Source organism: Ursus arctos, unplaced genomic scaffold, assembly GCF_023065955.2.
Source record: "Ursus arctos isolate Adak ecotype North America unplaced genomic scaffold, UrsArc2.0 scaffold_18, whole genome shotgun sequence".
In the NCBI taxonomy this organism is placed as follows: domain Eukaryota; kingdom Metazoa; phylum Chordata; class Mammalia; order Carnivora; family Ursidae; genus Ursus; species Ursus arctos.
Window position 1 is genome coordinate 27811253 of NW_026622852.1, and position 23192 is coordinate 27834444.

Genomic DNA, 23192 nt, shown 5'->3' on the forward strand with positions numbered 1-23192 from the left:
GGCAGCAGACGACACGTACGACACCCTCTCATCAATTCTGAAGTTCAGGACAATCACTTGCATGATGGACCCCAACCCGACACCGGAGCGTTAGCAGCATGACGGCGATCGCTCCTCCCTACCGGTCCGCGTCAGACGGCTGGGCGGCCCTGAGACAGGGAGCACCTCGAATGGAGCGTGTGAACAAGAGTGTGTAGCTCACAGAATTCCAGTCTCCTAACAGAAACAAGTAGCCGCGAAGTTAAAAGCACGTATTAAAAAACTGCACAAACACCCAGATCACTTAGCTTGGGGGTAAACACGACCTGAAGGTACTCTATACCACAGCAATTATTGATGAACAGAAAATACTGAGTTTATACTCAGTAGGGAAAAGTTTACTTCGAGAAAAACCATTAAAAGACAAAATACTTTGCAGTTAAGCTATCTGGAAAATTAACTTATCTGGGACTGCTGACTAAATAAGGTGGGTAAGTGAAGGACTGTTCTACCCACAAAGTTACCAGGTGAAGGCGCTGAAGAGTCAGAGTAGTTCGCTAAGTGTTTTCTCAGCAGAAAGACCGAAACCACAAAAAAGCGCTAGTAACCCTAGCCAACCGCAAGAGAAGACCAAACAGAATGGACTTAAAACAAACAAACAAACAACTTTATTCCAAACAGAATAACCAAAAGAATGTTAACGGACATATTTAACAGGTTTCATTTAAACTCAGTCACAAAACTCAAAAAATATTAAACAAAAACAGCTTTGTGTGCTTAACCACTTTTAATAATGAAACTTAAAAAAAAAACAAAACCCACCATGTAGACTCCCCCACAATCTGGGAGCCATTTAGGCAAGCAAATACTTACTATTAAGCAAAAAGACAGCATTAAAAATGAAAAATCCTCAAATTTAAGGAGAACTGTTAAGTCTTTGATCTGCATTTATACACACAAGAAAACAAAGAGTATTTTAATTGAAAGGAGATCAAGTCCGAGTGCTCACCCTTCCTTCACATGTGATCTCCTGTCTCGCTCCAGAACTTCCTCCGCACTGACCTGCCGTTTCCCACACGGCACGATCGGCTGCCCCCGAATCCCTCCAGGTCCCATTCCGCACATCCTGTCTGCCGCCCATGATTCTATGTTTGCAGAGCATGAGAACGGATTACCACTGTAATCGAGCTAGGAAATTTCAGGTCTCCAAAGATGATTCTAGATACACAATTCTGTTTTATTGCACAGTTTACAATATATAGCAGGTGATTACATAACCAACCATAAGGTAAGATGAATATTGACTGAGACAAAAAACATCAACTGTCTCCAAGCACAAATGAAGCGAAGACACACAAATCTGCCCCATTAGAGGCTGTGTTTAACTGTGATGCAGTCCTGAGGGCTCACACCACCCCAAGCGTGTTCACTATAGACTCCAGAACACATCTCTGGTGGCATCAGAGACGAAGCATGGGAGGCAGGGCCGGCGCGCCCTGTGCTCATAAACCAGCTGTCCCGAGTATGTAACAGAAAGGCCACTTTTAAAGCTCTTCAGATAAAGTTATTCAATCATGTTTGCCTTTTCAAAATTATTTCTAGTTCATACTGAAAGTAAAAACAAGTGGTTAGAATCTCATTAATAACACATTTTGACTTCTTTTAAGGTTCAGACAAAGCTGTTGGCTACCACAAGCAAGTTCTGTTGAATTTTTTGTCAAATTTAAGAAGTCTATAGGACAACACAAAACCATCCCTGGTCATGTATTTACAGTTTGGTCTCCAAAAGCTGTAAAAAGTGACAAAGAAATCCAAATATATTATGAGTTAAAAACATTAAAAATATTTGTTTTAAAATGCCACAAGTTTGAGATTGCAGAAACCAAAGGATCCCCTTTCAAATTCTCACTTGTATTCCACAAAAGTGCTTTAGAACTTAGGTATCTGTCACCTCACAGGAGTGTATAAGACAAAAGGAAGCCCCTCCCCAGGGCAGGACCCCAGGCTAAGTCACCTGCCACAAGGTGTGGTGGCTGTGGGACCGAGCCACCACCACTGGCCCCGGCGCCTCCATCATTCATTTCCCCGAAACTCAACCCCCTTCAGAGCCAGACTCTATTCAGTCAGCCAAAGGATGTTACTCACGTTTATTTGGTGTCAAATCCTTGTTTTCTGAAATCCTCACCTCTGCACCTTGGTTTCCAAAGTAAACTGCGTTCCCAACACAACATTTTCAAACAGGGCTGTTGTAAAGCTACTGAGCCTCATTTCCACCTGGCAAGTGCTCGATAAAGCTTCCCAATCCTTTCTGGTTGGAAGGATGCTTATTTGACCAGCCATATCGCATTTAGAGGTAAACGTATCTTTTGGACTATCTGCCCAGAAACTGAGTAAACTACCATCTGAGACCCTGATTTTATTTTGGTCAGTGTGCGCACATACTCACATGCAATTACCCAGAATGATGACAAACTGGTAATAAAAACCTAACTACTCTGCCATGTCAGATGCTGGCAAGCGATCTTAACTACATATTTACAGATGTGGATTTTTAATAGATTGATAAACTACTTTTCTAGGATGTTTCAAGTTTTATTAATTACTCAGTTGGTAAAGAGACACATTTTGCTTCACTGATCTGGAAAACATATTTTAAAATCTCATTCCTTCGACAAGTAAGTTTTTCTCTGTCACGTAACTGAATATTCTATGCAGCTATCACAAACTAGGAGCATTTAAAATTAACCCTTCAAATATCTTTATTTAGATCTTATCTCAAACTGTCTGTTTTAATGATAAAATGATAAAACTGGGTTCCCAGAATGTAAAAATCCTAATAGAAGCCTCTATTTCCAAGAGTCAAATAAAAAAGCTAACACTGGGGTGAAAGCTATCCTGAGATTTGTTTTTTCCCCTTCTGTAATGCTTAGAAACCAGGGGAGAGAAATCTATAATCCTGTTAATAGACTTCCCAAACACAATATTATGGAAGTGTTTTTTTTTTTTTTAAAGGAGAGTTTTAAGAAAACAGGATACTTCAATATGACAAACTACGACTCAAAGAAAAAACACTCCCCAAACTCCCAAAGCTCTTCGCAAAGGTGGCAACAATTAATCAAAGAAACTGAATTAACCAGAGTTTGCAATTAACACGCAATTTCTTCACAGGAGGAAACACCTATATGGAAATGTAAGTCTCCCCATGTTTTGGCAATGAAACAAGTTATACATTAACATAAGGACATTTGGGAAGGATTTAAGGTCACATTCAGAACTAAATACAAAACCTTCCAACCTAGACAGCAAAATGGGAGCTTTGACTAGATGCTTGGTTCTGCCACACGTCTGAATAGTCTTGATAATGACTGTTCCAACAGGTACTTAGTTTCAAAACTAATACAAGCAATTTATCATAAAAAGCCTACACCTAATAAGCTGTTCTTCTCCTCTGTTCTCTGTCCTACATGTATATGCGTATGTTTAACGAAGACTACCCTTTGAAACTCCTAAAAGCAGAGAAGCAAGAAATGGAGTAAGAGAAGGAAGCCTGAGAATTCACAGGACTCTAAGAGCCTTTTCTCTGGCTGGTCATGGCCACTGACATTTCAATACAGAAGATTTAAAGACTTGTGGGGAAAAGAATCATACCTTGGCCATTAGTTTTCCTTGTCAAAAGCAGTCACATAGACAGCTCTTAACCAGGCAGCCTAAAGTTCTCAGATAATAATGAAAAAAACAAAACAAAAAACCCCTTAAATTTTCCTACAAGAAGCTTTTATTCTGAATTTGTTGGTGCTTCAAGAAAACAGCTTTGCCCATAATTCACTGTGCCCTGAACTTATGACACAAACTTGTATTTGGCCAATTAGGAACAAGGCCAAACTGTATTCTTTTTAGGTCTATTCAGCTAATAAATGGCACTTAACTGATGGTTTCTTTCATATAATCTTTAACAAGAACTCGTAAGTTGCATTGATTATGCCCCAAGAGATGAGAGACCGATGGTAATTCAGGTGAGCACCTCTGAAAAGATTCGTCAGCTTCCTGTCCCGCTCTAGCCAGATTTTCTGGAAAACCTTGGGAAAAGACTGAAACTCCCCACCAATCTGAGACTGCATGCGAGTTTTCACAACATTAACTGGGAAAAACAAGATTCCCAACATGGCACCCAACAGACCTCCACAGATAAAATCATTGACCAAATGAGCGCTGTGAGTCGTTGCGGTCGGCAGATGCTCCTTAATGGGACCTCGAAGGCCAAAGAAAAGGACGTTGCTGACTCCATTACGGAAAAGAACAGGTACCAAGCCTCGATAATACTCTCTAATTCCATGGCATTTAAGTGCCTTGAAAGCGTGGTAAGTGTTTGTAAATTTGTCATGATGCTTGTGGTCTTGAAGCAATGTCTGAACTCTTTCCAATGGAGTGAAAATTGCTTCTGTTGTCCCCGCAAGTACTGCGGCCACACTGCGGGTCGCAAACTCAGGGGTACTGATGTGCTTTCGGAGAAGGCACGATAAGTCCTCGTACAGCCCAAACATAAGCGCCAGCGTGGTGGTCTTCTGCAGCAGTGGGGGAAGGATTCCGCGGTACAAGTTTCGAAAGCCGTCCCTCCGCAGCTGAAGCACCGCGTCCCGGGTCTTGATTCCATACAGCTGCTGCCGGAAGAGCACCTTCTGGATGGGAAACGTGATCGCTACGTTGTTGAAAGCTGCACAGCAGCCGCACAAGTAATGCTTCATTTCACCAACATTTGCGATATGAGGCGACAGATCTTGTTTTGAAGATGTTAGGATGGGCGGCCTCTTTTCATGAGCTTCTGAATCCACCATGTTGCTTAAGGTCTTTCTTCTTCATGAAGGATATTTTTAACCTACAAATTAACGAAATGACAGTAGGTAAGCCACTATATATAGGGATAAACACATAGAATTTTTCCCAATTTCCTTAACCCTTTAATTTCTGGACACTATTACATTTTCCCTTCACTACATCAGTAGTTGTTACAGTATTTTCAGAGGGCCCCTCGAGGTCCCTGAGACCCTTGCAGGGGTCCAGGAGGTCCTTCCTCTTCCAGCCACGTACCTGTGTGAAGCTGCATTTTCTGCATCTACTTTAACCAGAACTTCTCACCACAGACACAATGCAGATAGGCAACTCCACCTATCTTTTATGCCACACATTACACAGACCCGCAAAACTGGAAAACACGCCCTTCTCATTCATTTTTTGGAAAATAGATATTTTTCCTGAAAACGTGTTGTCTATGTTAACATGTTATTTTAAAGCAAATAAGGGGCGCCTGGTGGCTCAGTCAGCAGAGCGGGTTAAGCGTCTGACTACTGATTTTGGTTCATGTCACGATCTCAGGGTTGTGGAGTCAGGCCCTGCATCCAGCTCTGCGTTCAGGGTGGAATCTGCTTGTCCCTCTCCCTCCACACATGCAATTTATCTTTAAAATAAATATACAAGTAAAGTGAATTAATATATTAACATTTTGATTTCTAAGACCATAAATACTAATCCATATAAAGAAAGGCTCATTAGGGTCCACAATAATTTTTAAGTATAAAGGGGTCCTGAGACCAAAAAATTTGAGAACTACTGGACTAGTTCATACGTACCATGCTACGTAACGGTATATACCAATATCCTTCCGAAAAAGATTCAAAGTCCTGCATAGCAAAACCTGCATTCATTCATTCTGTTCACTAACACTTACTTAGCCTCTACTCTGGACTAGGCCCTTTGCTAAGTGCTAGAGATTCAAAAGCAAGGTACTCACAGGGCACCTGGGTGGCTCAGTCAGTTAAGCGTCTGCCTTCAGCTCAGGTCATGATCCTGACATCCCAGGATCGAGCCCCACATCGGGCTCCCTGCTCAGTGGGGAGTCTGCTTCTCCCTTTCCCTCTGCCCTTCACCCCCACTTGTGCTCTCTAATCTTTTTTTTTTTTTTCTGTAAGATTTTATTTATTCATTTGAGAGAGAGACAGCACAAGCAGCAGGGAGAGGCGGAGGCAGAGGGAGAAGCAGACTCCCTGCTGAGCCAGAAGCCTGATGTGGGGCTCAATCCCAGGACCTGGAGATCACGACCCAAGCTAAAGGCAGATGCTCAACCATCTGAGTCACCTAGGCGCCCCTCAAATAAAAATCTTAAAAAAAAAAAAAAAAAAGGCAAGGAACTCACAATTTTAACAGGAGACTGCCAAGGCAAACAAATACACCGCAGTGTAAATACCTTGTATGATAAAGCTATGCTACGGATACAGGACACTGAGCACGCACTTCGGGAGGCAGAGACTGGAAGAACAGGGTCAAGAGAGGCCTGCAGGTACGTACTATACACTACATTTTCACATACTTAGTTCTCAAAACAACTCCATCAAATAAATATTATTTTCCCAGTTTTACCAATGAGAAAACCAATACTCTCCTTTGTCTGAGGTACAGAAAGTAACTGGTGGAGCTGGCATCGTAGTGTCTGACTGCAGGGTGCATGTTCCGGCGATCATACCCAAGGATGGCAGGGGCTTTGGGAGGCTGCCCTGGACAAAGTGGCTGCATCAGACTATTGAAGATTTGAAGTCCCCCCCCCCCCCCGCCCCGGAACACACCTGCCTCCTTAAAATGGCAAGGATACCCCTTGTTGGGCATCTAAGTCTGGCAAAGGATCCAAATAGTTGGATCATCCAGAACAATCCTACGGCCCAAAAATAACCTTTACTGGGGGACTACATGGCAATTTTGTTATGTCTTAAATATAACAGGCTAAATATTTTTTTAAAGATTTTTTTTAAGGGATCTCTACACCTAACATGGCACTCAAACTCACAACCCCAAAATCAAGAGTCACACGTTCCACCAACTGAGCCAGTTAGGTGCCCCAATAGGCTAAATATTTTTAAGCTGATTTTAATTCCTCAATGTACAACACATTTATGATACCACTAAAAAAAAATTAAATAATCCAATTAAAAAATGAACAAAGGACCTAACAGCCATTTCTCCAAAGGAGATATACAAGATATGGGACTCCACCCATCTTTTATGCGAGACATGAAAGAAACCTACAAAACTGTAAAACAGGGAGGTCTGGCTGCCTTCAGCTCAGGTCACAAAGGTCACGATCCTGGGGTCCTAGGATCCCACATCATAATGGGTTCCCTGCTCAGTGGGGAGGCTGCTTCTCCCTCCCCCACCCTGTTTGTGCTTTCTCTCCCTATCTCTCTCAAATAAGTGAAATCTAAAACAAAAACCTCCAAAACACTGCAAAACACACTCAGATGCCAACAAGCATATGAAAAGATGCTCGACATCAATCAACAGAGAAATGCAAATCGAAACCACAATGAGATCGTCTCATCCATAAGGTTAGTTACTATTAAAAAAAAAAACACCCAAAAAACAGAAAATAACTGCTGGTGGAGATGTGGAGAAGTTCAGAGTAAGAATGTAAAATGGTGCAGCCACTAAAACAGAAATGGCGGTTCTACAAAAACTTAACAGAACATACGATTCAGCAGTCCCACTTCTAGGTACGTATCTGTTAAGAACTGAGAGCAGGGTCTCAAGAGGCACGTGCACGTCCACATCCACGGGAGCCCAGAGGTGGAAGCAACACAAAGGCCCGCCGGTGGATGAATGGCTCAACCAGACGTGGTGCGCACACACACAACGGAATGCTGTGCGGCCTTAAAAGGAAATCCTGTCACATGCTAGGACATGGGGGAACCTGAGGACACTAAGTAAAATAAGCCAGTCATAAAAGGACAAGTACTGTATAATTTCACTTATATAAAGTAAAGTAGTCAAATTCATAGAGACAGAAAGCAGAATGGCAGTTGCCAGGGGCTTGGGGAAGGGGGAACAGGGAGTTATTACTGAATGGGTATAGTTTCACACTGCTATAAACTGCTGAGCATTCAGGACAAGATGTTAAAATGTAATCACTACAAAGAGCAGTGCAGAGCTGAAGCACAGAAAAGAAACAAAGAATCAGTTCCTGGGGCGCTTGTATCTACAGGAGCCACAGATGTATGTAACATCAGATATGTATTATCAAATATGGAACACACACCCGCAACAATAATTTCCCTTCTAGAAGTACAGCCTAGGGAAATAGTTATTCATACAAGATGTACACAAATATTCAACTACAAGACAGTCATGACCATGCTCTTGAGCGGTAATGCATGAAAATGAAATGCTCAACAGTACGGGGCCCACTGAATAAATGAAGATGTATCCACCTGATGGAATATCATATAGATATTAAAAATAAAAGAGTATTGGGGCGCCTGGGTGGCTCAGCCATTAAGCGTTTGCCTTCAGCTCAGGTCATGATCCCGAGGTCCTAGGATCAAACCCCACATCAGGCTCCCCGCTGCCTCTCCCTCCTCTCCCTGCTGCTCCCCCTACTTGTGTTGTCAAATAAAATCTTTAAAAAAATAAAAAAAGAGTATTTTAGGTTCAGTACAGTTTGAATTTTTAAAGATGTTAATGAAATTTTAGGCAGCAGTTGAGTCTTTTTTTGATCAGTAAATGGTGTAAAAAGAAAGCTTTTAAAATTTTTACTTATTTGAAAGAGTGCATGAGAGAGAGAGAGCACAAGCCCAGGGTGGGGAGGGAGGGCAGAGGGTGAGGGAGAAGCAGGCGCCCCACTGAGCAGAGAGCCTGTCACAGGGCCTGAGTCCAGGACCCTGAGATCATGACCTAAGCCAAAGGCAGATGCTTAACCGACTGGGCCACCCAGATGCCCCAAAAAGAATACTTTTTACTGACATGGCACAATCCTATTTTTTATCTGTGTGTATAAAAAAGCTAAAGGGCAGGTTATATTTTCTCATTTCATAATAATGTTTTCCTTTTCTATATTTTTCCAATTAAATTTATGTCAATCTAGTCAACTCTTGTTCTCCAAAGTTGGAAATGATGACAATAAATGAAGGTCTAATGAGGATGACAAAAGGCCGACAGTGACAGATCAATGAGACACAGTTTCAAAGTAAGCAAAGGCCAATCGCTGTTCCTCTCTGAGGCTCAGTTTCCACACTTAGAACCAAGGCCAATGCCATCCACCGTGCACAACCGAAGTGAAAGTCAGCTGAAGAGTCTTAACAACAACGCTGGGAGCAAGGCAGTCAGGGTCCGCTCAACAAACATCAGCCTTCCCCCAGTGGTTTCCCTCTTAAGTTTTTAATGTTTTTTTCTGGGGCGCCTGGGTGGCTCTGTCGGTTAAGTGTCTTCCTTCGGCTCAGGTCACGATCCCAGGGTCCTGGGATAGAGCCCCATGTCAAGCTTCCTGCTCAGTGGGGAGTCTGCTTCTCCCTCTCCCTCAGCTCCTCCCCCGCTCATGTACTCTCTCTCCCAAATTAGTAAAATCTTGAAAAAAATGTGTTTTCTGTTTCATTCAGACTTATAGGATAACACTGTCAAGGCAACCTTCCTTTACTGTTGTTGGGGATTTCTTCCTCTTCGCCTGCTTTTACACTGGCTTCTTAGCACACTAAAAAATTTAATTCAACCAACTTATTCAAAGGCACTGCCCTACATGTCAGAGATTAGAGATATAGGAGAACCCTGGCCTCAGGGGAGATAAGACATGCAAACAATTAGACTACAGAGCGATAAATGCAAGCACAGAAATATGCACAAGGTGTATAAAGGCCCCGCAGAGAAAGGGGTCATTAACTAGCTATCTGGAAACAATTACAGGGCAGGATATGACATGTGGGCAAATAGGGTGAAGCACATTCAGCTAAAGGCTAAGGTGTAGGTCCGTGTCAGAGCAGCAGCAGGATCGCGTTCTCAAGGAATTATTCTAGTATGTTCTGCTACCGCAGAATGTGGGTGGAAGACTGGAGGATGGCAGAGGGGGGAAGCAGGCTTGGACTGGCGTTACGAGACCCTCAGGAAGATCCCAAGACCCTCTGACACTACTATATACTATTTTTTTTTTTTCCTTTCTCAGGTGAAGCAAATGGAAATAAGCTATTTTCCTTAAGTATGTCACACCAGGGTCTGTGTGTCCTCTTCCCACAAGATAGACCACACTAAGAAAATGTAACATTGAACACTTCCGCCCAAAGTCTCTTTGTTTTGTTGGAGTTCCAGCTGGCTTGCTCCATGTTTCTATGAGAAAAGATAAACTTGCCTTCAGCTGAGAAAAACTTTAACTGGAAACCACTGCAGGCCCAAACTCTGCCAGAACGGAGGTCCTGAAAGGGGCCAGGCAACTTTCCTCGCCACTAAGTCACCCGGTTACCCGGCCAGAACTGGACAGTGCCGGGGTGCCATCTTGCACTGTCCGCCCCCACAAGCAGGGCAGCCACACCACCTCCGGGCGCCACTCTGTTCATGAAGAACATGCTGTCCCCTTCGGCAGAGCGCAGGGAGCAGCGGGACTCATAGCTCAGTGCTGCTCGGCACTACCGTGAATCGGTCTAAAAGGGCAGGAAAAATCGTACCTGGTGTTCGGAAAGCGCGCCCCTCTGCAACGTAAATAATCCAAGGAAGGCCTGGCTCAGAGACAGGAATTATTTCTAATCCTGGCAGGTATTAGAACAGCTAGATTATGAAGTCACCTGGATGCTCAACCCAGAGATACCAGCTTCCTTGGAGTTGGGCTGCTTATAGATCCAATAAAACAAGAAATGAGTCATTTCAATGAAAATTCACAAAAGAAACGTATTACTTTTTTAGGAAAAAAATTGACACATTCAAAATAAACATTTTAAAAAGATGGTGTTTTTTAAAAGAAAACAAAGTTGTAAATCAATACGCAGATATCTCCCCATTCCAGGCTCACTGCGCTGGCTCAGGGCTCTCGGTGTCTAGCCTGTCTGTGGGAAAGCCTCTTTACCAGTCAGCCTGCCACTAGTGACACTCACACTGCATTCTGGAATCTTCCAATAACAGCATGGAGATACCCCAGAATTTTGAATGACTGTATTCTAACAATTGGACATATTATATGTAATTTGGTCTCTGTTTTGGTCTCTGTTTTTTGTTTAGGTTCGGTTTTTTCTTTTTTTTTTAAAGAATGCTGCATTGGGCAACCTTGTACCTACACCTTGCTTGGGTGAACTCTTTCAAGTTTAAATCTCACAAGGATAAATCTTTAGAATGGCATTGCTGGCTCAAGAGTAATACATTTTAATTTGATAGCTACTCCAAACTGCCCCCCGAAAACTTACGAGGATTTATACTTCCATTACGTGTATGCCAGTACCAGGTCCCCCACCATTTCCGGCGCCATCTGATGGGTTAAAAAAAAAAAAATCATTTTGTTATTGAAAAATTTTGATTAAACTACAGCATTTTGGGGGACCTGGGTGGCTCAGTTTTAAGCATCTGGCTTCAGCTCAGGTCATGATCCCAGGATCCTGGGATTAAGCCCCATGTCAGGCTCCTTGCTCAGTGGAGGGGCCCGCTTAAAAAAAAAAACAAAAAAACAGGGGCGCCTGGGTGGCTCAGTCGTTGAGCGTCTGCCTTCAGCTCAGGGCCTGATCCCGGGGTCCTGGGATCGAGCCCCACATCGTGCTCCCTGCTCTGCTGGGAGCCTGCTTCTTCCTCTCCCACCCCCCCTGCTTGTGTTCCCTCTCTCTCTTTCACTGTCTGTCAAATAAATAAAATCTTAAAACAAAAACAGAAAAACAAAAACAAAACTACAGCATTTTTTTTTTAAAGATTTTATTTATTTAAGAGAGCGAGAACGTGCACAAAGGGGAGCGGCAGGCAGAGGGGGAAGCAGGCTCCCTACTGAACAAGGAGCCTGATGCGGGGCTCGATCCCAGGACTTGGGATCATGACCTGAGCCGAAGGCAGACACTTAACCAACCAAGCCACCCAGGCATCTCAGCATTTTTTCACTTTTGACCACTTGAATTTCTCTCACTACAAATTTTCACGTTACCCATTATTTCTAATAGGCAGAAAAAACTTTCCTGGTTTGTAAAATTTCTTCATATATGAAGAAAATTATTCCTGGTTCTACTAACCAAATTGAGGCAAATTCTTTCGCTACTTTATCATTTTTGTGTTACTGAAGTTAATTTGGATAGCTATGATCTTGACTTCTAGGCTTTATAATGTCCTCAGAAGGCCTTCATTACTCTAAAAGTATGAACAAGTAATCCATGCCTCCCTCTACAACCTTCATGGTTTCCTTTACCAGCCATACTGTAATCTCTCTGGAATTTCAGTGTACGGAGTGAGGCAAAGAGAAGAGCTTGCCTATGGAAGGGACTGGCAAGCAGCATCCAAATGTCTGTGGGCGTGTGCACGTGTGTCTGCACGCGCTCTGCTCCGCCAGCGGCCCAGCACTTCAGCACCAACCTGCTCTGACCCGCTACGGTGGGGGGATGCCTGGCACCATGTACTAGGGCTTCCCCACACTCTTCTCAGAATGAGTGGTCTTCCTGGCTCTCACGCTTCTCCTGGTAAACTTTAGCGTATCTCTGTCATATTCCTCCCAAAAATCTTGTTGGTATCTTACAGAAAAAGTGACTGTAAACTGTAAATGTAAAGACCTGTCACTTTTCCAAAATTAAACCATACGTTACAGGAATATGATGTCTTCCTATTTACTTGTGTCTTTTTATAAACCTTAGTAGCATTTTAATTTACTTGTGTCTTTTTATAAACCTTAGTAGCATTTTAAAAAATGTGCATACAAATCTTAAATATTTCTTCTTCAAGATTCGAGAGGGAGGGAGGGAGTGAGAGTGTGCAGCACCGGCAAGGGGAGCGGGCAGAGGGAGGAGGAGGAAGGAGACTCCCCACTGAGCCGAGAGTCCTAGACAGGGCAGGATCCCAGGACTCTGAGAACATGACCTGAGCAGCAATCAAGAGACAGAGGCTTAACTGACTGAGCCATCCAGGCGCCCCCAGATCTTGAATATTTCATGTGTCTGGGTATTTTATCTTTTCGGTTGCTATTATGAATGGACTGTTTCCTTCCAACTCATTTTCGAACTGCTTTTTGTCTGCATACGAAAAAGCTACCAATTCCTGTGTATTAAGGTTAGAACCAGCCAACTTACCAAATCCTCTTGCAATGTCTCAGTTTTTTGGACTGGTTTGCTTTAGCTTCTACTATATAAAATACCACAAATAATTCTGACTTCTCCACTATAGCATGTATCTTTCTTCTATCTTATTAGATTAGCAAATATTTACTGAACAAAATTAAATTTAGTAATAGTGAATAGCCTTTTATTTTTCTTGACATTTATGGGAACTTTGCTAGGAATTACTATTAAGCATGACACTGGCTTTTGATGTAACAGGAAGCTGTCATCAAAGTATTTATAATCCAAGTCCTAGCAGTTTCAAGTTTACATACGGAAATAGATCATCATGACACAAAAATGTTTCCTGAACTGGCCCCTACAAAATCTGTACCCACTCAAGCAACCTTCCCTGTTCACCATCTATTCCTACCCACCTTTAAGATTGTGCTGCAAATGCAAAGCAAAGCCTGTCTTTCCACCGCTATCACATAACTTTACTGAATAAGTTACATTAAAAACCCAAAACTTCACTCTGCATTCAATCTAAGAATTAGTATATCTTCAATTATAATGTAGCCCCTTCCCCCAGCTATTTACTAGGAAATTATGTTTAATGTTTCCCATTAAAACTGCATTCCATTTTTCTATACTAATGATCAACTGACAAGGGCTTAGAGAGTTTTCAAACATGGGAAGGAAAAACAAATTCATTCCCGTTTTACTGAAATTCAACCACCTTCAACCTCCCACCATCACTAAATCAGGAACTTTGGTCAAATGCTTTTACAGAGCTACTGAGATGACCACATGAATACTGAGACAGAACCAGTGTAATATTTACAAGCTGGAGCTTACAGCCTCAATTCAAATCCTGGCTCTACCAGGTATCCACTGTGTGACCTTCATCAAGTTCCTCAATGTCTCTATGGCTTAATTTCCTCATTTATAAAATAAGGATGTTACCTACCTCATAGGTTGGCTCAGTTATTTGAGTTACTACTTGTAAAGCATCCGGGAGAGTATCTAGAGCACTAGAGGTGCTCAACAAGATGACCTATTATTATTATTACTCTCTAGTATTTGGTGTATACATTAGCATTATTTCTTGTTAATTACTTGTTCTTATAATATGGGTATGAATCCTCCTTGGCCATGACAAAATATTTTTTTGAATGTATCACTAGATACCATTTGCTAATATTTTATTTTAAAATTTCACATCACTAGAACATACCTAATTTTCAGTTTTAGTACTATCTTCATGCCAAGTTCAGGTGTCAATGTTCCACTGGCTTTGTAAAAAACAATCTGTCACTTTTTCTTCCCGATGCTGGTGAACAATTTGAACCTTATCAAAATTACCTTTTCCTTCAAAGTTAAAGGAATTCACCTGTAACACCATCTGGACCTGGTGTTTTGGGGGATGGTAGCTTTTTGATAACTTTCTCAATTTCTTCCATCGTTATTGGTCTGTTAGTTTCTTTCTTCTGCAGTCAATTTTGATACTGGATTTCCTTTAAAAAAGAAAAGTTCTGGTTTATTTATATAGTACTAGCTGTTTTAAAAAAATACTTCTAGTTTTGTGTGCTTATGTTTCCTTTTTTCTTGAGCAGTGTAGTCAATTCATCAAATTTACATTCCTCCCATCCCGGGGCCGGGGGGGAATCTCCGCTCTTGAAGTTACCAATTTCACTATTTTCAGTTTTTAAATTTGTTTTTCCTCTTTATCTCGTTTCTCCTGTTTTGTCTAGGTTTATTGTATTCTAATTTCTTGAGTTAGATGCTTATTTTTATTTATTCTGTTTCATAATTTTGAGTGTTTATGGTGATGTATCTTCCTTTCAGCAAAACTTTTTAGTATTACTTTTTAAGATACTCTGGAGAATTTTGGTCTTATTGATGGTTGCTTCATGCTCTGCATCTTCTCCTATTTCTCTGACACAGTGGCTTTGGTTTGGGATTATATGTGCCCACCTCCAGAATCCAAACCTGTTTTGGCTTTGTGTGTCTTATCATATCCTTTATTTATGCTCAGGAGAAGACCATCCTTCTCATGGCCCACAGGAAGATCACAGAAGGATGGATCCTAAGATTTGGCAACTGTCCTCCAGTCTCAAAAGATCTGACGATAAATACAGCCCGAAGCTGACCTTCATTAGCGGGAGAATAGAGCAGCAGCGGCAAGCCAAGTACACTAAGTCCATTACTAAGTTTTTTGACCACAACAGGACAATGGTAAGAGAGCATACAAACCTGAAATATCCAGGCACCATGACAGTCTTGCCACAGAAAGAAAAATAAAATAGCCAATGGCAGCCATCTTTCTGCTAGATCATGCTGAAATGCAGGGGAAGGGGAAAGAAGCAGAGAACTTTAAATGTATAAGGAAATGTTTTTTTAACAGTCCCTGTTTTGTCCTGAAATTTTAGTCCACTCTGGATAAATGAGAAGATATGAGAAGCCATAGTTCTGCTATCTAGCTATAGCCTCCGTGATCTGGTGATTGTTTTGCTTTGCTTTTCTGGAAAAGCATTTCTGCTAAAAGCTGTACAAACTTCCTCCTTCCTACGTAGCAGTATTTCAGTAGTTTATATAGTATAGCATCGTGCCATGCAGCATTTGAAGACTCAATTATTAAGATTTTTTTAAGTAATCGCTACACCCAACATGAAGCTCAAACCCACAACCCCACAACCCCAAGATCAAGAGTTGCACGCTCCACTGAGTGAGCCAGGCACCCTGAAGACTCAATTTTTAAAACTGTTAACCTGTTGCTGACTTTATTACGTGAATTCCTGTTTCAACAGCAGTTTCCCTTAATTCAGGATACACTTCTTGTGTATGACAGCTTTCTTTTGCCCATCATTTTTGTGGGGATGTATTTATCTGACTTGGGGAGAATGGGAGGGGGAACCACCCACAGCTTTTTAATTTGTTTAAAACACACCTTCTGCCTGTTACATTTTGTGCTCTTAACCAGTTAAAGAAACCAATGGCATTTTATTTTTTTTGCCAATGGCATTTTTCCTTTAAAAAAAAAAAAAAAGCAGCTTGAAGATGCTTGAAAAGAAGTTTGCCAGGGCAGAGTTTGATAATTATTAATCAGTTCTACACCCTTTACTTCTTGCTATTTCAGCTGATGGACATGAATTTAAGAACTCTTATTAGAACTACACTTGCCAATCTAAGATTAACCAACATTTTAAAAACACCTTAGCATACAAATGCTTTTTATCTATGTAATGCTTTGCTCTTCTTCGGAGTCTCAGGACTAAAAAATGATAAAATCAAGAAGAATACTCTGATTAATATTTATATGATTATATGATATCATGTGATAATTTATGACTAAGAAATTTCATTTACATACTGAATACATAATACATTTTAAATTCTAAAGTTACCACCTGCAAACTGTTTTAACAATCTATTGTTTCTTGATAATACAAACTAAGTTATCTGTACACCCGACAGACCAAATTTTGTCCATGTTCACTTTTAATTTTTACTGGAATGATTTACTTCCCCAAATTTTACAAATTAAAGTTACTTCAACTAGTTTGTCATGGCTGTTTGTAATAATGGAGACTGTTATTAAACAGAAAACTATGGCTAACAGAAGTTAGCCGTTTATTGACCCCTGTATTTAATTATTTTAAGATATTTTAAGAACATCACTGTACGGCTGTCTGGGTGGCTCAGCGGGTTGGGCAGCTCCCTTTGGGTCCTGGGATGGAGCCAGGCACTGGGTGGCTGGTAGTCAGGGAGACTACCTTCTCCCTCTCCCTCTGCACCGCCCCCCCATGCACGATCGTTGTCAAATAATTAAAAAAAAAAAAAAAAGAATATCACTGTACATTTAGAGTCTCAAATTTTAAAAAATAGGCCTGGGCATAGAAAAAGGAAGGTAATGAAACCCTCCTAGACTTCACAGATTTTAAACCTTCCCTCTAAATTTTAACCTCCTGAGACTTGTGCCGTCTTCAAAGAAACCACCGATGTACATGTGAAAAAAAATAAATAAAGCTTTCACTCTAGTTTCATCCTACACACCAGGATGGTATGAATAGATTCTTATTTTGGCAACAGATGCAAGGACAGTGTGCACAGTATTCTGTGGCAATGGAGTTTTGAATTTTACATGTTTATGTTTGAACACAGTTAAGTTTCTTTACTATACTGATCTCTATTTAAATTCCTTAACAGGAATAATTCTTTGCTATTGCAAAATTTATTTACCATAATTTTAAACTGCTTGCTACCTAAAACACTCAAGCTATCTGAACAATAAGCAGCACAGTTATAAGGCTGACTTTCAAGCAACTACAAGTATCAAACTTTTGTGGCATAATTGAACAGTGTAAAGTCTAACTACTCACTGTAATTTACTGCCCACATGGATAAGCAAGACCTAGATGCGATCCCAGCACAAAGGTCTTTGTGCAAAAACTGGGGGTAAGGCAAATATAATTCTCCAAGGATGTGAACAAGGCAGCAGGTCTGAGTCAGCAATCAGAACAAGGTCAGTCCGGGTTCCAGTCCTAGTTATGACACATCTTGCTACTACAGTCAAAGCAATGTCCCTAATTTGAAAATCCAATTCTCTGGGTTTACTTTAATCTATCAAAGGAGAAACCAGATACCTCCACTCAAAGGTAATAGCTTATGATTTTTTGTTTAGATGCACTAAGGGTGACTCCAGATCCAAAGTGCCTAACCTGTGCTGTGGAACCACTAGGGGACCCACCTGACCAGTTCTAGCATCTTTTGATTTTATTGAATCCTTTCCAAGCAGGCAGGGGCGGAGAAGGTTCGAACTGGCAAGGTTATTACCCATTACTTTCAGGGCTTCTATTTCATTGCTTACAGGTAGAGAAACAGAGGGTGGGAATTACGACCAGCTGAGTATAGCTGACGGGGCAAAATAAAGGTTATGCCCAAAGGGTAAATACAGCTGAGGCATCGACATGATCTAGCCACCCTCAGTGCTAAATAATCAGTACAGAGATTTACAATGAACACCGCCCGCCTGCCCGCTCCCCAAAAGCCTTGTACAATTTAGTTTCCCACAACCCGATGCAACATGGTGTCGCAGAATAAGCACTGCCGGGCTGTGGGGGGACTTACCGCCCTCCGGGCGTCCATTTCCCCAACCTGGGATAAGACGGCCGGGGGGTTGGGTAGGATCACCAAGGCCCATTCTGTTTCCGACAGTGAACAGTCTCAAGGGGCCCGGAATCCCAGGGGAAGCGGGGGGGGGGGGGGAGCAGGGGCCCTTCCGCCGCCCCAGCACCGCCCGCCCCCGGGCGCAGCCAAAGCCCGGCCTTCCCCGCCCTCCAGTTCGTGCGCGCGGGAGGTACCTCCCCAGCAGGGGCGCGTCCAAATGAACGCGCCGTCTTCGCCGGAAAGGCTCGCCCCAGCAGCCAGACGGCACCCAGCGAAGCCCCGCGGCTAGCGGGAGAACCGGAAGCCGCGGGCGCGTCGTCCCCCGCGGCTCCCGCAGCTGTGGGCCCCACCCGGAGGGCGCGCGCGGCAGCAGTCGAGCGCGCGGAGAGGGATGGGCCCCAGCGGCTGCGCCAGAGGGCCGGGGCAGGGCGGCCTCCTCAGCCCTCCTTCGTGCTTCCACTCCTTCAACGTACAGGCCGCGAGGAAAGCCCGTGCCGCCAGCCCGCCGCACTCACCCATTGCAGCGGCCGCCCCGGTCCACGCCCGGTAGCCGCCAGCCCGCAGGTCGCAGAGCCGGCGAGCAGCGGCCGCGCAGGCGCAGACCTTGACCGACCCGGTGCGCGGGGCGTAGCGTAACGCGCTCGACGCCGCCCGAGCCGGATCACGTGAGGCAGACGCCGCCGCGCCGCTTCTCCTTAAACCCGCAGAGTCAGGTGACCCCAATCAAGAGTTTTTGGCCCCGGCGGGGCAGGTGCAGGGTCACCCACCACACCTGTTGTGAGGCACTGGGGCTCCACTAACCAGAACACCTTTCCCTTGGAGCCATACGGTGGCCTTGCCGTGCCACAAGTAGTCAACGCGTTCTCCAGCGTGCAGCCCGAGGGAGTGCCAGTGGAAATTAACAATTGTGGATGGGGAGCGCCGAAAACCTGAAAGTGCCCCGCCTGGCTCCCCTTTGTAGCCTGGGTTAGATCTCATCAAACCCTCAGTGAGGCGTTTTGTCAGCTCCCGGTATCGCAGGCCACAGAGAAACACCTGTGTACGCTTTAGGACCTACAAATCACTTTTAAAGTCTCTTTCCTTTCAACCTCAATTTGCAGGTCTTGGACTCGTTGCACTGGGAAATGGAAGGCTTAGGTGGAGTAGTAGCTCAGACGCTTCTGCGAGTGACCTTGGGCAGGTCACTGGTTCCTAAGCCCCAAATCCCTGTCTGAAAAATACTGCCTGCCTTGCATGCATCCTTTGGCCCTTGTAAGCATCACTAGGAATAATGATCTGACTCTAACTCATAAAGTGAAAGGCACACAACAACAGGTGTGAGGGGTTGAAGGAAACAGAAGGGTCTGTCTGGAGAGGAGAAGCTCTTCAGGAAGCTGGTGAAACACGTGTGAAGGATATGCACCTCACTTGGGGTTAGTCCAAGAGACAGGAGTCAGGGATTAGCTCTAGGTAGGTGGCTTTCCCTGTCCACTTGCCCTGACAGCACATTATAGATATAGACTCCAAAATTTGGTCTGCTTGAGCTGCCTGTTTAATTGCTGCTTGGGATGTGGGAGACCATGCCACCTAATTTCAGCTAATTCTCCTGAGGTACCTGTTGTGTGCTGTTGTTCATGCCCAAGCTCCCCTGGGGGATCTTAGAGTCTAATGAAGGATATAAAAACAGAAGATTCTGGAAATTCAGAAGCATGAGGGGCCTTGCCCCTTGACAGGGAACCAGGGATGGCTTCATAGGGTAAGAGGAGTTTGAACAGGGCCTTGGTTGAATGACTGGAATTTGGACCAGGGGAGAAAGTCATAGTAGCAGGAGATAAGACTGTAAAGGTCAGGTGGTGGTGGGGTCTGATAGTGCAAATCTCAACTGTCAGACAGAAGCACTTGGCATCTATTTAGTGTGCAGGGATAGATTCGGGGCTCCACAGGTTGATGACAAGGCCACACAGTGGTTTGGAATGATAAACTGGGCGACAGTTGGGGAAGGGCATTCAACTCAAAATTATGTTTGTCCTGTGTGAATTCCTCTTCAGATGTACTATTTGAAAAATAAATCAAGCAGGCATCCAGAGTGTTCAGATGCATAAATAATTCATTCCAGATTAGAATGGACTTAGTCTCCCGTGGTAAAACCCGAAGAGGAAGAAAATATTGAAATTAAATATACGGTTGAGGCACAACAGACTCAGAGGAGCGAGGAACTCTCAGGCCAACAGGAACAGGGGTATTTGGAGCTGCGTCAGTCTGTTTCTCTCATGCGGCAGGGCACAGTGGAGGCCTCAGCCCCTCCAGCTCTTAGTTCCTGGTCAGAAACCCCAGGCCCTTAACTGGCTCTTCTTGGACTATGAAGGTTGGAACTCAAAACTTTCTCTTTTCTGATACAGGATTCATCATCAAGTTAGCCTTTCATTTTTCTGTCCTCACCTACCAATTCTTTTGTTCTTCAGCCTCTTAAACTGTTCTCCATGCCTCCAGCCTCCACATCAGCTGTCAGATAAGATCCTAGAGGATATTAGAACCTACCTTTGATCATCTCACTCCTCAGGTTAAAAACATCCAGTGGTTTCCTCTTGCCTCCCCAATCAATCTAAACTTAACCTGGTACGAGGGCTGATCTGTGTCCTGGCCCCTCTGCCTGTTTGTCTACCTCATGACCGATGACATTCCGTGCTTCAGCCATGTGCAGTCTCTCAGTGTTTTGCAAATCCTTGGTTCCTTAAGCCTCTTCCCCCCTTTCACCATTGACTGTTCACCAATTTTTTGAAAAGATTTAGTTATTGGGACACTCAGTCAGTTAAGTGTCTGCCTTCAGCTCAGGTCATCATCTCAGGGTCCTGGAATCGAGTCCCAGGTTGGGCTCCTAGCTCAGCAGGGAGCCTGCTTCTCCCTGTCTGCTGCTCTCCCTACTTGTGCATGCTCGCTTGCTCGCTCTCTGACAAATAAATAAATAAAATCTTTAAATTTTCTTTTAAAAATAAAATAAGAAAATAAAGATTTATTTATTTATTTGAGAGAGGAGACGGAGGGGGAGAATCTTAAGCAGGCTCCGCATCCAGCGCAGAGCTCCACACAGGGCTCCATTTCACCACCCTGAGATCATGACCTGAGCCGAAATCAAGATTGGATGCTTAACCGACTGAGCCACCCAGGTGCCTCAACTCTTCACCAATTAAACATGTTAACCCTTCTTGGAAGAGCCTTCTCTGACCAACCCAGGCAAAACTGATGGCTCTTGCCTTTGCCTTCCCATAGCACAAAGTTTGGGGCAGTTCCAAGCCCCTGCCTGATGTTATAGTCATTCGTGAGGGTGAATCCCTTCCCACTGCCAGCTCACTAGGGTAGGGCTGTCTGCCTTGTTTCCAGCCCTCCAACTCAGTGCTTGGCAAAAAGGGTGTTTGCTCAAGAGGGTCTGGGGTCTTGGGAAAAGGGACATAGGAATGTTGCTGATGGATCTTTGCTTAAGCACCCTCTACTCCCCCCCACCCCACTCCTGCCAAATGCTTTCTAGAAAGTTGTCTAGTGCCCTCAGGCTCCATGGGCCCTTACGTTCACAAAAAAAGCTTTACACAGTCTATCAGTGGCGTCTAAGCTACTGTGAGCCAAGATAAAGTCACCTGGGGTCATTCCCTAGCAAGGGGTCAGTGACCTTCCTTTCTCTTCAGCTCGCATTCTCCAGGCCCCTGCAATCGTTGGGGCCTATCTCTGCCACTCCCCCTCACGCCCCCAGGCTCCAGACACAGGGCCAACCGCTGCTAGTTCCCTTCCCTGAACCTGCTGTGTTCTTTCACACACCTCCAAACTGCATACTTTTTGTCCTCTGTGCTTCGAAGGCCCTGCCTGCTTCGTGACAAAGTCCTGTTCACTCTTCGCTGCTCAGCTCACGCAGAGGCTTCTTGCCTCTTTCCTGACTGTGACCTCACTGCCTGATGCTGCAGAGCTCCCCCACTGTGCTGTCAGTCCCAGGGTGGTGGGGTGGGGGCTGGGGAGCCAGGGTGTCCCTGAATTCCTTCAGTCTCTCTGTCCCCATGGCTGGTTATGACTCCAGGACGTGCTCGCTTCTCCACTCATTTTCAGACCCACATTCACGTAGCAACTCACAGACGGTGCACATAATCGAGTCAGTTCCTAGCCCACAAGTCCATGGGATGGTCTATTCCATTACATTTATTCATTAATTTAGTTCTGTGCTGGTGGGGATCCACGAAATCCGGGAGTCTCAACACCTGAGCATTCGAAATTTTGAAAACCAAACCAAAAAACCTGATCTGATTTAAATTGGTCTGTAGTGGGACCTGGACCTTAGCATAGTTTGTGGGGTTTTTTTGGTTTGTTTTGTTTTTTTGATCTTAGTATGTTTTAAAAGCTCCCCGGGTTTATTGAGGTTGAGAACAGCACCAACCCCTGGCTTCTCCAGCAGCCTCAAGATAAGAATTACCTGAACTTGGCTAAGTGCCTGTGATCCGGAACCCACAGCTGCGGCATCACCCCACAGGCTGGTTCGAAATTGTTCTTCCTGGCCTGCCCCAGACTTAGGACACGAGGATCTGTATTACTGAGATCAAGTGATTTGTATGCACTTGACTGATTGAAAAGCTAGATTCTAGGGCCTGGAAGGTTGGTAAATACATCCCCAGTCCCAAGTCAGACCTACTCTGAAATCAGAATCTCGAAGGGAGAGGCCAATTGGCCCAGGTACATTTAACACAGTCCCAGGCGATTCTTCTTAATTTCGGGGAACAACAGCTCTTCATTGATATCCAGACCCATAACAGTGACCTAAAGTTTGAAACACGGGGGCCCGCAGGGCTCAAGAAGTTGTGAGTGAAAGACCATGCAGCCTGGAGAGGAAACTGGGGTCTGGCCCTAAGGAGAAACACTCAGCACTTGAGACTGGCACATACCAAGTTCTGTGAGTGTCCATAGGAGAACGAAAATGCACTAGCTGCAATCAGGGAAAGCTACCTGGGAGAGGTGACTAGAATTTAAATAAAGTAGCCTCCAGAATAAACGCAGGATGGGAAGGAGAGTATAAGGAAAGAG

The 23192-nt window shown here is 43.9% G+C and overlaps 1 protein-coding gene across 46 annotated transcripts; it reads right to left on the reverse strand.

Moving 5' to 3' along the window:
- Positions 1-624: 624 nt before the first annotated feature.
- On the reverse strand, positions 625-18989 carry SLC25A51 (solute carrier family 25 member 51). 46 transcript variants are annotated; one of them, XR_007190927.2, is made up of 6 exons: positions 18674-18965; positions 15246-15329; positions 14227-14506; positions 11175-11236; positions 10446-10604; positions 625-4852 (listed from the first exon to the last, which is right to left on the reverse strand). XR_007190927.2 is itself a non-coding variant. In XM_044386802.3 (6 exons), exon 6 carries the CDS (start codon positions 4809-4811, stop codon positions 3918-3920), a length of 894 nt encoding a protein of 297 aa, XP_044242737.1. In that variant the 5' UTR covers positions 4812-4852; positions 10446-10604; positions 11175-11236; positions 14355-14506; positions 15246-15329; positions 18674-18782; the 3' UTR covers positions 625-3917. The 46 variants fall into 46 exon arrangements, 30 of the variants coding, with proteins under 30 accessions (XP_044242737.1, XP_057169590.1, XP_026361983.1 ...); XR_007190928.2 differs by having other exon boundaries at positions 18353-18965; XR_007190931.2 differs by having other exon boundaries at positions 10446-10607; positions 14383-14506; positions 18353-18962.
- Positions 18990-23192: the final 4203 nt, after the last annotated feature.

What these genes read in the sequence shown, in the direction of transcription:
- SLC25A51 (XM_026506205.4), bottom strand. Translation starts at nt 4,811, where the DNA reads ATGGTGGATTCAGAAGCTCATGAAAAGAGGCCGCCCATCCTAACATCT.